General features: G+C 37.2%; 1 protein-coding gene across 3 annotated transcripts in view; it reads left to right on the top strand.

The window, feature by feature from the left end:
* Positions 1-299: 299 nt before the first annotated feature.
* Positions 300-15,154, top strand: part of LOC113062635 (chromodomain-helicase-DNA-binding protein 4-like) — a 33,531-nt gene continuing 18,676 nt past the window's right edge. Inside the window, exons 1-10 of one of the 3 annotated variants that reach the window (XM_026232623.1) lie at positions 300-553; positions 958-1,070; positions 2,989-3,107; positions 8,645-8,872; positions 8,977-9,095; positions 12,149-12,405; positions 12,771-12,895; positions 13,102-13,237; positions 14,305-14,474; positions 14,620-14,853. In XM_026232623.1, the coding sequence (XP_026088408.1) occupies positions 1,025-1,070; positions 2,989-3,107; positions 8,645-8,872; positions 8,977-9,095; positions 12,149-12,405; positions 12,771-12,895; positions 13,102-13,237; positions 14,305-14,474; positions 14,620-14,853 (1,434 nt within the window). In that variant the 5' untranslated portion in view covers positions 300-553; positions 958-1,024. Of the gene's footprint in view, positions 554-954; positions 1,071-2,988; positions 3,108-8,644; positions 8,873-8,976; positions 9,096-12,148; positions 12,406-12,770; positions 12,896-13,101; positions 13,238-14,304; positions 14,475-14,619; positions 14,854-15,154 lie in introns of those variants that run through there. The other 2 variants (XM_026232622.1, XM_026232625.1) reach the window with 2 other exon arrangements.

Raw genomic sequence — 15,154 nt, 5'->3', positions numbered from 1 at the left:
CTCTCACTTCCGGCTCAGTTCCCGTTCATTCTATTTTCGGAGTTATGATTATTGTGGGATGTCAGTGACTATGTTTATTATTATGGGATGTTAACTGAGGTGGGAGGGGTAGGCTGTTTCTATGGCAACTGTTGCTAAGGGCATGGTGGAATGGGGAAGAGAGGGTCTGTCTTTGGTTGTTGGGGGGGGGTGGTTATTATGGTCTGTATGTTGCAAGGTAACTATGTGCGTGGGGGGAGGGGTGGATGTCTGTATGTATGTGTATGTGTGAATATGGGGAGGGAGATTATTATGGGATGTCTGGCCCCTGATCTCTTTGTGTCTATGCAAAGGGTGTAAGTGGCAGAAGGAGAAACTGCGACGTTGTGTGCATCCTACAGCTAAGGAGAAAAATAAATCAATAAAATAATCCGGATACACTTTTACTACTTATTAGAAACAGGGATATTACAAACTGTTTTAAGTGCTGATGAAAAGGAGCCAATACAACGTGGGGACATCTTAGATTGAATTAGCTCAGTGTTTGTTTGAAAAAGGGAACAGGTCAAGTTGTGTGAGTACGATTTCTGACATTGTATTACGTTAAATCTACTTATGTTTTCATTAAATCATACTATTTATGACGTCGTTTAATGCATGTAAAATTAAAGGAATCTTAAAAGTTATGGAGACTTTGCCAGGTTAGCATTACTAGCCTGCTTAGCTAATGCCTCACTCACATTATGCCACATTTGTCCATTAAATGTAAAATTAACTTGTATTTTAAAGTTTAAGCATGCTTTTTTTCAGTTTCATTAAACCAAATGCTATATGTCCCCTATTGTTAGATATATTTTCACGCTTTTCGGGTTTTTTCTCCCTTGGCATGGTGTAACCACTATGATCAGCATGCTACCGTGACTATTAACTTCCGTTTGTATTGTTCATTTATTTTCTGCCTCCCCCGGCTTCAAGAAGGCACCAGAGGAGGCGAAAATCGGCATACGAGTGTCCACAATCCTCTCTAGCTGCTGTAATCAACAATATGTCCGGCAGCGAGGACGATTTTGAACATCGGTCTATGATGCAAGGTAAAATATCTAACGTTACGTTTGCTGACGCGGGTCAACTCCACTCGATTGGTCGGTGTTGGTGTTGTTTATCGCATATATAGATTAAATGTAGACACGTTTAATGTTTAAACGGATTATCTGTCACGTATTCAATGTTATTCGGTGGAGTTTATTGGTGTAAAACTTCATTTATTCGACGAAGCAGTTGCTAGTAACGACTAACGAAACCACAAGCAGGATTGATTCTAGATATTTCTTCACACAGTGAACTAGAATAGTAATTTAAATGAGAAATTCACCTTATACGTTTGAATACTTTACCTTTTTATCATCCAAATAGACATTGTTGTTGTTTTTCCGGCAGCGCTTTGTGTTGCCGTTTTTTACGCGGCAACCGTCGTTAACGTAACTTTCATACCATTTCTACCGTCGCACTCAAATAATACGCCTTCATATTTGGCAGACATGCCACAAAACGTAAATTTAAGCAAAACGGAGAGCTTATTAAGCAGTAGTAATGATTTTATAGTAATATTAGATGTGTTGTTGTTGTACCGGCTTCGGTGCTTAGCGGCCTACCGGTAACAATCGCGTGAGTTTGACGCGCGAGGATTTTTCGTGTCCCTCGCGCTCTGGCTGCTCGCGCGCTGTCGGCCTGTGGTGTTCAAGCGCAATATTTGTTATATTTAGTATGTGAAATAACCGTAACCGTCGATTTTATTTGTAATATTTTGATTTCGCACACCAGCATGTGCAGGAATCGGATGTGACGCCAGTTTTTTCAGGGAAATGGTTAAAGGGGGGTTTTGCCCGTCATTCGGTGTGTCGAATGGAGCAAAATACTCATTGTGTTTTTGTATTTTGTCTGACTGATTATGTAAAACAGAATGTAAGATTATTATGAAAAACTTTAGGAAGGGAATTATGATTTTAAATGTGTTTTGTGCCAGTAATGTAGTATATTTGGTGGTTAGTCAACTCAGTGAGTTAATATACTGTGGTACCTGGAGAAAAGCCAGTATATTGTTTTCATAAACAATCTGAGGCAAGTCCATTAAGATCTTATCAGATTAATGTCGTCCATAGGAAAATTTAGACTGACAGAATAATCATAATAACAACAACAGTGCCATGTGACTTTTCTAAACAGAGATTGTAAAATCAGTGCTATCATGCAACTTTGTCCTTAGATTCAGTATTTGCAATCCTGCTACCAAAAAGGACTAATATTGTATTTGATTGTAATACTCAGGCCACTTACATGTGTGATTTTGCTGTCATTTTAATACTTCCTGTATATCTGTGAGATGGTAGCCTAATTGACATCAATTCTTAACATAAAATGCCCCAATGATTTTCAACCAACTCAAATGACTAAAGTAGATTTGAAGATGACTAATCCTTTGCTCTCCTTTTATGAGATTAAATGTAAATGTCAACAAATGGCATTAATGATTGATAAGATCAATCTGAGCAGCTCTTTTCCTAATTACAGGGTTTACATGCTCATGAGTTTTATTTTATTTTTAATTTATTTTACTTTTACAATAAAGTACAATACAGGCCTTAAAATGATGAAAATTAGTAGAAAGTTCATAATGAATATATTGACTATATAGACAAAATCTTCAACTAATTGTTTTTGTTTAAAATATTAAATCAAGTAGGTATTTCTCTCTCAGTGCAATGTGGGCAAGCATATTTTTTTTATTAATATGAAGCCAGTGATACTTATCTGAATGACTGGGATAAATGTAATTTATTAAAGGAAAAATACTATTAATAATTCAAATGCACCATTCAGATAATTATGAAATTTATTTATTAAATGATAAAAAAAACAATATAAATAAAAAATAATATAACATTTATTAAAATCTAAATAATTTGTTAAATAAACTAGATTATTTAATAAAACTGTTTTTGTTTTCTGCAGACGATGATGACCTGGACGAGGAGTTGTCAGAAAATGATGCCCCAAAGGTGAAAAAGAAGAAGAAAGCAAAAAAAAGCCGCGAGAGCAAAGGCAGCAAGAGAAATCGCTCACGGAGAGAGGTAAGTGCCTTTTCTGTGAGCATGTGTGTGGATATTGTTTGCAGTATTCACTGTTCTTGTGTTATTTATTAGAAACCTCCCCCACGGTGTCTTAATGAGAAACAGAACAATTTAGCTACTGTCTCAAATGGGATAGCATGTCCTAATGACTATTAATATCAAAGGTACATTATTCCATTTTTTTAGCTGCTTCATTAAAGAGGGGTTCTAATGCTATTTCATGTATTCTGAGTTATTTAAACTAGGGCTGGGCGATATAGGCAAAAAAAAAGAAATCCTTGATTTTTTTTCACACAAAAAAATCACATTTACAATATTATTCAGTATTCTGATGACAGAGAAATTGCTCAAAACAAGTTTTAACTTGATTTTGTTTTGATTTTACCTTCTGGGATTTGATCTGGATTTCCCCCATTGGGGTTAACCCTCTGGAGTCTAAGGGTATTTTTGGGGCCTGGAGAAGTTTTGTCATGGCCTGATATTTGTGCTTTTTTCAGTTTCTTATAAATATCTAAATTAGGGCCGGGACTTTAACGCGTTAATTGAGATTAATTAATTACACAAAAAATAACGCGTTAATTAAGTTTAATTAATTACAGAAAAAAAACATTTTTAATAACCTATTTTTGCACCGCGGAACGTTTCTCACTGGATGAGTTTCGGCGGACCGATTATACTTGAGCACCAACTAGCGTTCGCATATCACCGCAGCACATCGAACCTCAAGTATCACCTAAACGCAAAACATATAGCAGCTAGCGTGGACTTTACACTTTATGTTGAACTATGTATTATTTTGTTGGTTCAACTGGCAGTTTATGTTAAACTCCTTAATTATTTTGGCCAAGGTTATTGAGAGTTGGACTTAGTATGTTATGGCCTCTGAAGCAACAGAGAGATGTTTTCTAATAGTCAGGGTTTCCAATGTTCTGAATGTAATTGACAGTATTGTGTTTTACTTAAAAAAACACTTTACAGAAGGTTCCAGCACCTATAAGCTTCCTGAATTTCTGAAATATACTATTTCTAAATTGTTTCTAAGTATGCTATTGCTACACTTAATGGCAAAAATTGCACTGGTCTGCTAGACTTGGTTGAACAAAAATAAACAATATTTTGTTACTTAAGCTTATGTATTCAGTCATTATTCAGTGGTATACTATAAATCCCTGTGAAAAAAAATTACTTCTCACTGTTCTCAGGTCAAATATTTATATGCGATTAAAATGCGATTAATTTCGATTAATTAATTACAAAGCTTCTAATTAATTAGATTAATTTTTTTTAATCGAATCCCGGCCCTAATCTAAATGGGTAAAGTCTAATATCACTGTAATCAGCACAAACTGGGCTATAATAATATGTGAAATTGCATGCATGTACATGATTGTATTTTTGAGAAAAAAAATGTTATGCATGGTTAGTGAAAAACTAAAAATGTTAAATCACTTGAATAAGGCCATAAAACACATACATAACATTGGTTCCCGGGACTGTTGAGAACTGGAGCTTGTAGCCTAGAATTTTTCTTTCTAAATTATGTGAAAATCATCTTGTTTACTCATTCACAGAAAACAATATATTGATTTAAATTTTCTAAGACACTTTTTGTTGGTAAAAGTCCTATGTGAGTAGGCATCAACTATCATGAGTATCATTGTGATTTACACAGCTGCATAATGAGCCGAATTTAATTCAATCAATTAAAACTGAGAGTGTAATTTAAGTTCTTTTCGGAAGGTTATCAGGAGAAAATGACTCAAAACGCATATATGCGTTAATCGACTCGAAAGGGTTTTAAAGTGCAATCAGAAACAACAAGCCAAAAAGACAAGATGGCAGGCCCTGCCATTGTAAACAGTGAAAATGTTACATAATATTCTTATCATACTGGATACAGTTTGTAAGACTGTCAGAGGTCTTCACTATTATTATTTTTTTTTCATGGGAGCCGCACTGAGCCACTTTTACAGCAAAGCATCCTGTGTAGACAACATCACTAGGTTCTATTGTCTTTTGTTGGATCGCGCCACTCGTGTCCGGTGTAGACCTGGTGTGAGTTTTTTAATGGGTTAAGTTATAGCCCTGCTTGTTTTTAACGATTTTATGAAATATCTCTGTTGACTGCATGATCATATCATCGTATTATTTACTGCCATGCGAGCCTCAAAAGTAAAGATTGGCGAGCCAAGCAACGAGTAACACTGCTGTAGGTTGCTTTTTGGCGGATATGCTGTGCTTGTGCTGCCGCGGTCTTGTTCATTTCGTAGGGCGAAACATTGCTCTCACTCAGAAGCATGTCTCTATGGCAAACGTGCAGGAGGAGGGTTGAACCCATTTGAAACTGCTGTGGAGCTACGGCCACGGTCCTGAGTGGAGCGTTGGCGGATGTTAAAAAGAAATCCGATTTTCATTCAAACAAGTCGATTTAAACTAGACATTTTGAGTTAATCGATAAAATCGATTTATCACCCAGCTCTCTTTTACACCGTTAAAGAGTTGCATTCTCATGTTAAACATGGGTTTCAAAAACTATTTGGAGTATTTCTGTGCCAAGGACACTCCCTCAGGGTTCGAATAAGTTTTGGAATGTTTTTTTTTTTTTTTGACGTCACGAAGAGCGGAATTTCTTGTATGGGTACTTCTCCCGGAAGAGCGCGTGCACACAGCAGCCAGAGCAAGAGCGCTTGTTTCGGGTTAAGGGAGTCGTCGACAGCGACGCACATGACTTGCTTGAGAAGAATGTCTCCAAAGTAGTGTGATTTTTGGATATAAGGGAAAGATAACCTTGTTCAGCTTCCCAAAGAACCAGCCTTAAGGGAATAGTGGATGCAGTTTGTTTTTCCAGGACAGCAATAGAGTTTCGCATGTGTGTGTTTGTTCCCGTCATTTCGGTGATGAAAATTTTATAAACAAGGCCCAGTTCAAAGCTGGATTTGCAGATCGTTTGATACAGAAAGATAGAGCAGACCCAGCGATAAAATATCCCGCTCATGAACTGGAATCGCAGGCGATGAGTAAAACACAACACACCTGATGCTTCTTCGTCAAGCTGCTGCTTCTTAGGCTTTTGCCTTGATACTTTGGGTTACACCGGCAACATGCCCATGGACACTGCAGACTATTGGCATGCATCTGTAATTGCACATCAACGCAGAAGTATAAATGAAAATTGGCGCATAGCCTACAGCGTAGACTGAGGCCATGTCATAGATCCGACGCAAAAGTATAAATCAGCCTTGAGTGCTTTTGTTGTATTTATAACAGCAATTACAAAATTGAATTAGTTTAGAATCTCTTTCTTAATTAACTGGTCAAGTTAAATCATTTATACGAATAAACGAGCTAAATCATTTATAGGGATAGTCCACCAAGTTTATCTGCTTACCCGCAGGGCATCCAAGATTAAGGTGACTTTGTTTCTTCAGTAGAAAAAACCAAAACCAAATTAAACACTGCAGATCGTGACGTGTAGTAGTTTATATGAATGTATGTCTGATAGGAACTTTTTTTTTTTTTTTTTTTTTTCATCTTACTTCTGTATAATGCATATTAAAGTTCATAAGTGCAGTGCCGCTTTGTTTACAGTGGAAACTAAGGACACGCTTTAAACGCCACCTGCTGGAAGAGAGTGAATCTGAATCTCGTTCAGCTGGTTTGCCGTTTCTTTTTTCATGCCTCACAAAAACTGAATTCAAACCTTTCTGTTTTTGCTTAAAGGGGGGGTGAAATGCTCGTTTTCACTCAATATCCTGTTAATCTTGAGTACCTATAGAGTAGTACTGCATTCTTCATAACTCCAAAAAGTCTTTAGTTTTATTATATTCATAAGAGAAAGATAGTCTGTACCGATTTTTCCCGGAAAAACACGACCGGCTGGAGGCGTGACGTGTGGGCGGAGCTAAAGAATCACGAGCGCCAGTAGGCTTTTGCGTTGAGAGCATGTGGAAGCTGTGACATTATCGTGAGGGAAAAACCATCATCCAAAACAAACCATGGCTTACAGTCAGATTCAGCCGTGTATTTATGATCCAGAATCAGATCCCGAGGCTGAAACTGAACGAGAGCAGCAGCAGCAACGACTCGCTCAGAGCGGGGCTCGAACCCGGGTCTCCGGCACGGAAGGGGACGCACTAACAAGGAGGCAGAGATATTTGAAGCAGTTTTACTCACCGCCTGCGGTTCCAACACACGATCGTGACCCTTTTTCGTTGGGATTGCATCATCCTTAAGAAATAAACGATACGCAAATCCGTCGTCAAACTGGGCCTTGTTTGTAAAACAAGCATCTTCGAAATGCAGGGAACAAACACAAACACTTGCACAACTCCGTTGATGCTCTGTAAAAATAAACTCCATCCACTGGTCCCTTAATGCTGTTTTTTTTTTTTTGGTAATCTGTGCAGGGTTGTCTTGCCCTGGCAACCAAAAACATTTCGCGACGCTCTCGTTCTGATCAGTGAATGTCTGTTGTGCTCTCAGTGCTCTGCTATACGGGAGCGCGCGCTCTTCCGGCAGATGTGCCCTTAGGACCCATATAAGGAAATTCTGCTCCATCTAATGTCACACAGAGCCATACTCGAAAAAAACTTTCCGAAACTTGTGACAAACCAGAAGGAGTATTTTGGGAACAAAAATACTCCTTCAAACGTACAACTTAATTTTTGAAACTTTGTCCATGTTTAGCATGGGAATCCAACTCTTTAACAGTGTAAAAAACTCAGTATGCATGAAATAGCATTTCACCCCCCCTTTAAAATTTTTGCAGTTATACAATCTAATTTAAATTAAAACCTGCTCATGTTGCATGTATGCAGCAGCTTTGTTTGGATCATGATTAAATTGCAGTGGTTGCCTCTAATTTTAAATGGAAAGAGCACAGACAAAGCTTATTTTGTTTATATAAAGAGATTTCTTTTATTTGTGTTATTTATTTGATTTGGGGCTTTCAATATAGTTTTATTTACATTTATATATATAAAAAATATTTAGCAGACGATTTTATCTAAAAGCGACTTACAAATAAGGACAACAGAAGCAATCAAAACCAGCCAAAGAGCAATAATATGCAAGTTTTGTGGTACAGGGTCATGTATAACAAATGCTTACATAAATGCACAGTTTTAAGGCAGCTTTAAGTGCCTCTTTGCTAACTCCATGACTTAATTGAATACTACATTGCATACTCATGTTTCATTTGCCCTTTAATATGAATTTATACAGCACTTGCCACTGTATTTGTGCATCCAATTGAAGAACACGTTTTAAATAAACTAAAAAAAAAAACAGGCATCTTTTTCAGGAATCTTTGAATATACATTTCAAAAGAATAGCATTTATGTAAAATAAAAATCCTTGTAACATTATAAAGGTCTTTCATTTAATTAAATGCTTTAACAAATCTTACTAAATTCAAACCTTTTGAATAGTATTGTACATTAATATAAATCTTAACCTAAAATCTTGTTTTGAAGAATGGGCTAGTGATTTTACCAGCATCCAAATCTGATCAAATGAATGTCCAATGTGCCCTCCAGGATATCGCCATCAGTTCTCCGGAGCCAGTGGAAGGCCCTGATTTGGACGATGGTGAAGAAGACCATTCAGATAGCGAGGGTAGCGACTACACACCTGGCAGGAAAAAGAAGAAAAGAGCCAGCACCACAAAGGACAAGAAAAGAAGCAGCTCTGGTGCCGACAGAATCTCAGCAGCTTCCAAACGGAGGGAACCTGAGGAAGAGGAAGACGAGGATGATGACGATGCTGTGAGTTCATATGGGATTTGGCAGCTAAATGAACTACATGTTAAAATAAATACAAATTGAATCACTCAGTTCTATAAGAAGTGCTTTTCTGAATTGATTTGAAGGAGCCAAAAAGTTCCTCTCAGCTTTTGGATACCTGGGGTATGGAGGACATCGATCATGTCTTCACTGAGGAAGACTATAGGACTCTGACCAACTACAAAGCCTTCAGCCAGTTCGTCAGGTATGAGTGGCATTACCCACATTACAAGTCATTGAATGTTTTTATTGTAGATTCACTATCAAAACACGCAATAATATTGCAGTGTTTATTATAAGTGATTTAGCTGTGCACAAAATCATCCATGTCCCCTCACAACTTTTCAAACAAACCAGACATCTCTCGTGATGTGTGTGCTGGCAGGATGATAATCTGCCTTTTGCATTCGATCACAGCAACAGTGATCCAATAAACCCAGTGCTTCCCACAGGTTTGAAATATAACAAGGAGAAAAACAAATGAACAGTAAAGGGTTATATATATTGCATGCATGCACAGTTTTAAGGCAGCTTTAATAGCCTTTTTGGTAACTTCATGACTGAACTGACCATGACATTGCATATACTTGCATATTATTTCGCGCCTGGCGCTGAAGTAAAGTGGAGCACGTGTCTGAAACATCTCCTGTTCTGCAACAGAAAAAATGCACTTCCTGTTAAAAGAAAAAGTGACAGAATCAGCAGTTGTGAGTCGGGTGGCCAACCCTAAACCCGCCCGTGTTAATTACATTAAATATTTTTAACACGTTAAACTGAAACAATTAATCGCCTCCGTTAATGCGCTAATTTTGACACTGCTAGTTTTAACAATATCTTTATTTGTTGAAATTAATTATAATAACATGGGCTACTATTACATTTAATTAAATACTCATGTAATGCATTAATATGCAGCGTAAATTATCCAAAATTTCAGCATTTAAATGGTAGAGTTCTCCTTGCTTTCTCATATAGTGTCTGTCTTAGTGAATGGGACACAGATTTTTACTGGTACTAGTAAAAAATTATATTTGTCAAATAATGTTCTTGGACTTTTCTTCCTGTGGGAAAGCATCCCAGCCAGAAACTACAATAGTTTACTATGAATTAAACAACATTAATTACTAATAAACACACAACAGCGCCGCCTAGAGACACTTCAACATGCAGTGCACTTTTTAAAAATTAACTCATATACTTTTGAAGTTTAGTAATAAATAGTCTGTATGGGGATTTATGTCGTTCCATCGCCAAGATATGACATCTTAAAATGATCATTAAGATTTAACCATTTATACCATTTTAATTTATTGAAGTTGTGACAAAAAAATCACATGGAGGGTTTTCGCATTATTCGCACACGTGCTCCTAAATATATTTTATATTTCACACACACATCTATTTTTAGTTGCAAATGCGAGTGAAGCACCCGCAGTGTGGTCTCTGCATCTAACGGTTGCTGTTGTTTTTTTGCTTTCTACTGTCACCATTGGCTTGCGTAGTTGGAGTTTAAAAAAACACTTAAAGGGATAGTTCACCAAAAAAGGTTTAATTGTCATTTACTCACCCTCAAGTTTTTCCAAACCTTTATGAGTTTCTTTTTTCTGTTGTACACTAAAGATATTTTGAAGAATGTTGGTAACCACACTGTAGACGGTAGCCATTGACTTATAATATGGGGGAAAATGCTATGGAATTCAAAGGCTACCATTTGGGTGAACTATATTACTGAATTGACTCTAAGTGACACTTGAGCTAGAGCTGAAAATGACACCATTGTCTTATGCTTTTTAAGCTGAATGTTTCATAGTTTATGAACTTCACACAGGTATTGAACTGAACTAAGTCAACTCAACACTATTCTGAGTTGAGCTGAATAAAAACACTGTCTTTTTTAGAGCTGCTTTGTCACGTATTTTAACCCTTCTGCGGCCCTCATTTGGGAGTCACACTCAGGGTCTTCACGGTCAAAAGTGACCGGACACCTGAAATGTAACTTTTTTGCCCCCCAGTAAAATCAGTGGAATATATTTTTATTCAATAATATTTTTTCTTTTTTCTTTTGTATTTTGAGAAAATTTTAAGGTATTAATTCATATTTATGCAATAATTATGAACAATTTTTCTCATAGAAAATATTACATAATTTTTTTTTTCTAATTTTTCAAAATTATTTTCAAATTAATGTTGTATTTCAGATTAAACCAGAGACTAGGCCTTTCAAATACATTTTTTTGAAGATTTTTTAGCACCACCTGGTCAGAGCAAAGAAAGAAAAACATGTAAGTGCATGGTGCAACCACTTATTACCAGTATAGGAATCTATAGAGAGGCTTGTGAATTCCCTTATTGTTTTTAGACATAATTGCTTACTCATATTAAGTAGTGGACTTGAATATATATTAATACATTCTAAAGAGTACTTTTTGTATATTTTTTTATATTTCTTCTGTTATAAATAATGATTTCATGCATTATTTGCATTAAAGTTTTTGCATTATGATTGCAATCAAACCTGAACATATTGTTCAGTGGCACAGAGCTCCTGCAAAAAATAAAAAATAAGAATCCTCAGAATGGTGCAAAGGACCAAGTCTGAGTTTCTAAGTGCACTGACAAACCCAAGAGGCAGCGCTTGCTTCTCATCGCTGTTTTACAGACAGCAGGTCATAGGTGTGTGTGTGTGTATGTGATTATTTAGAGTGTCATACCTTCACTGCTGTTAGATTTTCTCTGCATTATGACTGAATTATTGAATGGATTTCACATTCTCAAAACTTTGCTCTGTGTTACAGACACAGTAGTTCATAGGTGTCTATGTGTAAGTATGTGTGTGTGTGTGTGTGTGTGTGTGCATCTGTGTGTGATTGGATGTGCCAATATCACACTCTTGATGTTTTATAGTGTCATCCCTTCACTGCTGTGCACTTTTTTTCACTTTTGTGATCGATTTGTAGATTGTGTACACAAATATTCTCTGAATTGTTGTATTTTTGTCTATTTCCCATTCATTTCCTATGGACGGTCATTTTTGACCGAAGACCCTGAGTGTTACTATTTTTTTTACGCCCACTTAGACTCTTCGAATCATGTCCTCAATTTTTTTGTGTGTTCACACCCCAAATGCCATGAAGGTCACCGCATTTCATATCATTCCGATGAAGCTGTGATTTTTAACATTTTAAAACGTAAAATATTCCGGTCAGAAATGACCGAAGACCGCACAAGGGTTAAGAAGCTTACATCATCCCCCTACAGGCCTCTGATCTCCGCCAAGAACCCCAAAATTGCGGTTTCCAAAATGATGATGGTTCTGGGGGCGAAGTGGAGGGAGTTCAGCACGAACAACCCTCTTCGGGGTTCGGCTGCTGCCACCACAGCCCTGGCAGCCGCTAGTGCCTCTGTATCAGTTGAAGCTGCAGAAGAAAGTCCAGTCACAGCGCCCACAGCCCAAATCAGTGCCGAATCCACACCAGCAGCTCCCATACGCAAGGCCAAGACAAAAGAGGGCAAGGGTGAGGGCCAAGTTGTTTCACTTCTTTTAATTTGTGTTTTTATGATTTGGTTTTTCACCACGTGAGTAACTGCCTGCGAAGCAGCTGTTTTCCCCAGCTGTGACGTTTGTGTAAAATGTTATTACAATTTAAATGGCGGTTTTCTGTTTAATAATTTTTAAAATGGAATTTATTCCTGTGACTCAAAGTTAAATTTTCAGCAGCATTACTCCAGTCTTCAGTGTCACATGATTCTTCATAAATCCAATGAAACAAGATACTTTATATGATTTTACATGCTAACAGTGTTTATCTTTGATGTAGGAATAGCCACTCATTTTTTGCTTGCTTCATGGGAAGCTGATGCTAATTCGTGTGCATTTCAGGGCCCAATGCACGCAAGAAGTCCAAACCTGCACCCAAACCTCAAGAGAAGAAGGTGAAGACCAAAAAGGTTGCTCCTCTGAAGATCAAACTAGGAGGCTTCAGCAGCAAGAGGAAACGCTCATCTGTAAGGACTTCAGTTCTACTTTCCCCCCTTCCTTTTCTCCAGCTTGTCTTTGCACTCATCCTTTAACCTTTTTCCATGAAATATATATTTTTTTCACTCTGCTCTAATTTTAGACCTAGTATCCCATTAAAGACATCCAAGTCATTTTCTGGTCATTTATCAGACTGTATTTCACTCTTCTTTTTATTTCAAATTCTCTGTTTTAGAGTGAAGAGGATGATGTAGACGTGGACAGTGACTTTGATGATGGCAGTATGAACAGTGTGTCTGTTTCCAATGGATCAAATAGCCGCAGTAGTCGCAGCAGCACTAAAAAGAAGCCCAAAAAGAAGACGAAAAAAGGTGAGGATCTTGTGTTCTCTGTCTATCAGTGCTTGTGAAATATTATTAGGCTTAAACAGGCCAAGGTTAGACCTTATATCTGTCATAATCCCTTCAGAGAACAACTTAAGGGACCAAAGACTATTTAGTAAGTAAAACATTGTATCTGGTACATACTGAAACCCTGAGGAATATTTGGAAAGCCTAGAGCGTTCCAAGTGTTCTTGAAATTAGATATCCTCCCCTAAAAATAAAAGTGCATTTGAGGCACATTACTCATTACTATCATAGAGCCTTATGAAATCAGTAAAAACATTTTCTCAAGTTATTTTTTTTCAAACAAAGTGCAATAGTAGAGAGTGCTTCTCTGGGTCAAGATGCTCTCTGGTCCAGGGTTTATCACCGTCCATCAAAGAAAAACTACAGAATGATCATGGCACTCTTGTAAATAAAAAGCCTTTATTATCAGACGGCTACATCCAAGTAATCGGCACAGATGACTTACTGAAAGACACTACTTTCACCTCTGCTAAGTTTGTTAAATGCTCTCCCTTGAATTTTTTTAAATAATTTTTTCAATTACATTTTTTTTCTGGATTTCTTTTGCATCACAGTTTTTCTGGATTGTTTGATTGCTTTAATGGTTAAATTAAAATAATATCTAATTTAAATCATGAAACTTGTACAGTTTAACAATTTAAGTTAAAGTAATGCCAAAATTTTGTTATGTTCTAATTCTGTCTTTATGATTTAATAAAAAATTATAATCAGAAATGGTGGGAATCAAATGAAGACATAACATTAACAATTGAATAATTCTTATAATAAAAACTTGTAATCAAAACTAAAGAAAAAAATGTTATTCCATGTAAGTTTTATTTTAATTACAAATATTTCGAGAAGTACATTCTACTATACAATATTATACAATGGTAATGTAATTTTTTTAAAGTGAAATGACATTTTGCAATATGTTAAATTCATTTTTTTATGACTGGATTCCACTATTCTGTCCTTGTTTTTCACATCACTGAAATCATAGGGTCCTTCTAACAGTCGTTGAACTGTCCTTTCTCCTTCTCTGTTAGGTGATGATGATGGTGATGGATACGAGACGGATCATCAGGATTACTGTGAGGTCTGTCAGCAGGGAGGGGAGATCATTCTCTGTGACACCTGTCCACGAGCTTATCACATGGTCTGCTTGGACCCTGATATGGAGAAGGCACCAGAGGGCACCTGGAGCTGCCCACACTGTGTGAGTGAACCAACTCTGAATCTCCACATCTGTTCAATATAAAACTGCAGCACTTGCCTCCTGTAAAATGTTTGGTTTTGTCCAAAGAGCTGAATATCAAGCCCTGATGTGCCACTGTACTCAGCATCACCTCTCCCTCTTTTAGGAGAAGATGGGCATCCAGTGGGAGGCTCGTGAGGATGCATCAGACGGTGAGGAGGAGAATGAGGTGGTTGGTGAGGCAGAAGAGGACGACCATCACATGGAGTTCTGCAGGGTGTGTAAGGACGGTGGAGAGCTGCTGTGCTGTGACTCCTGCCCTTCGTCATACCACATCCACTGCCTGAACCCACCCCTGCCCGAGATTCCCAACGGAGAATGGATCTGCCCTCGCTGCACTGTGAGTAAACTGCGTTACAACTTGTAAACAGGCTTAAAGGTCTGAGGTCACGTGTGTTACTGTCAGTTTTCAAGAAATGTCATATTTGACTGATCAGTTAAATGACTTATCATTAATGTTACTGCAGCAAAATTCATGTCGGAGACTTGACATAAAAATCTATTTTTGAATAATAACGTAAGGGTTATACCATTAATGTACTTAATAACTTGTACACTAATCATGTTTAATTAATTGTTCACCCCTAGTCTCAGTATATGGTACAACGTAACATACATTCACATCAAATATTAACTCAGCG

Source organism: Carassius auratus, chromosome 44 (assembly GCF_003368295.1).
Source record: "Carassius auratus strain Wakin chromosome 44, ASM336829v1, whole genome shotgun sequence".
In the NCBI taxonomy this organism is placed as follows: Eukaryota; Metazoa; Chordata; class Actinopteri; order Cypriniformes; family Cyprinidae; genus Carassius; species Carassius auratus.
The sequence above is the reverse complement of the archived record's forward strand: the minus strand, read 5'-3'. Positions and strand labels throughout refer to the sequence as shown.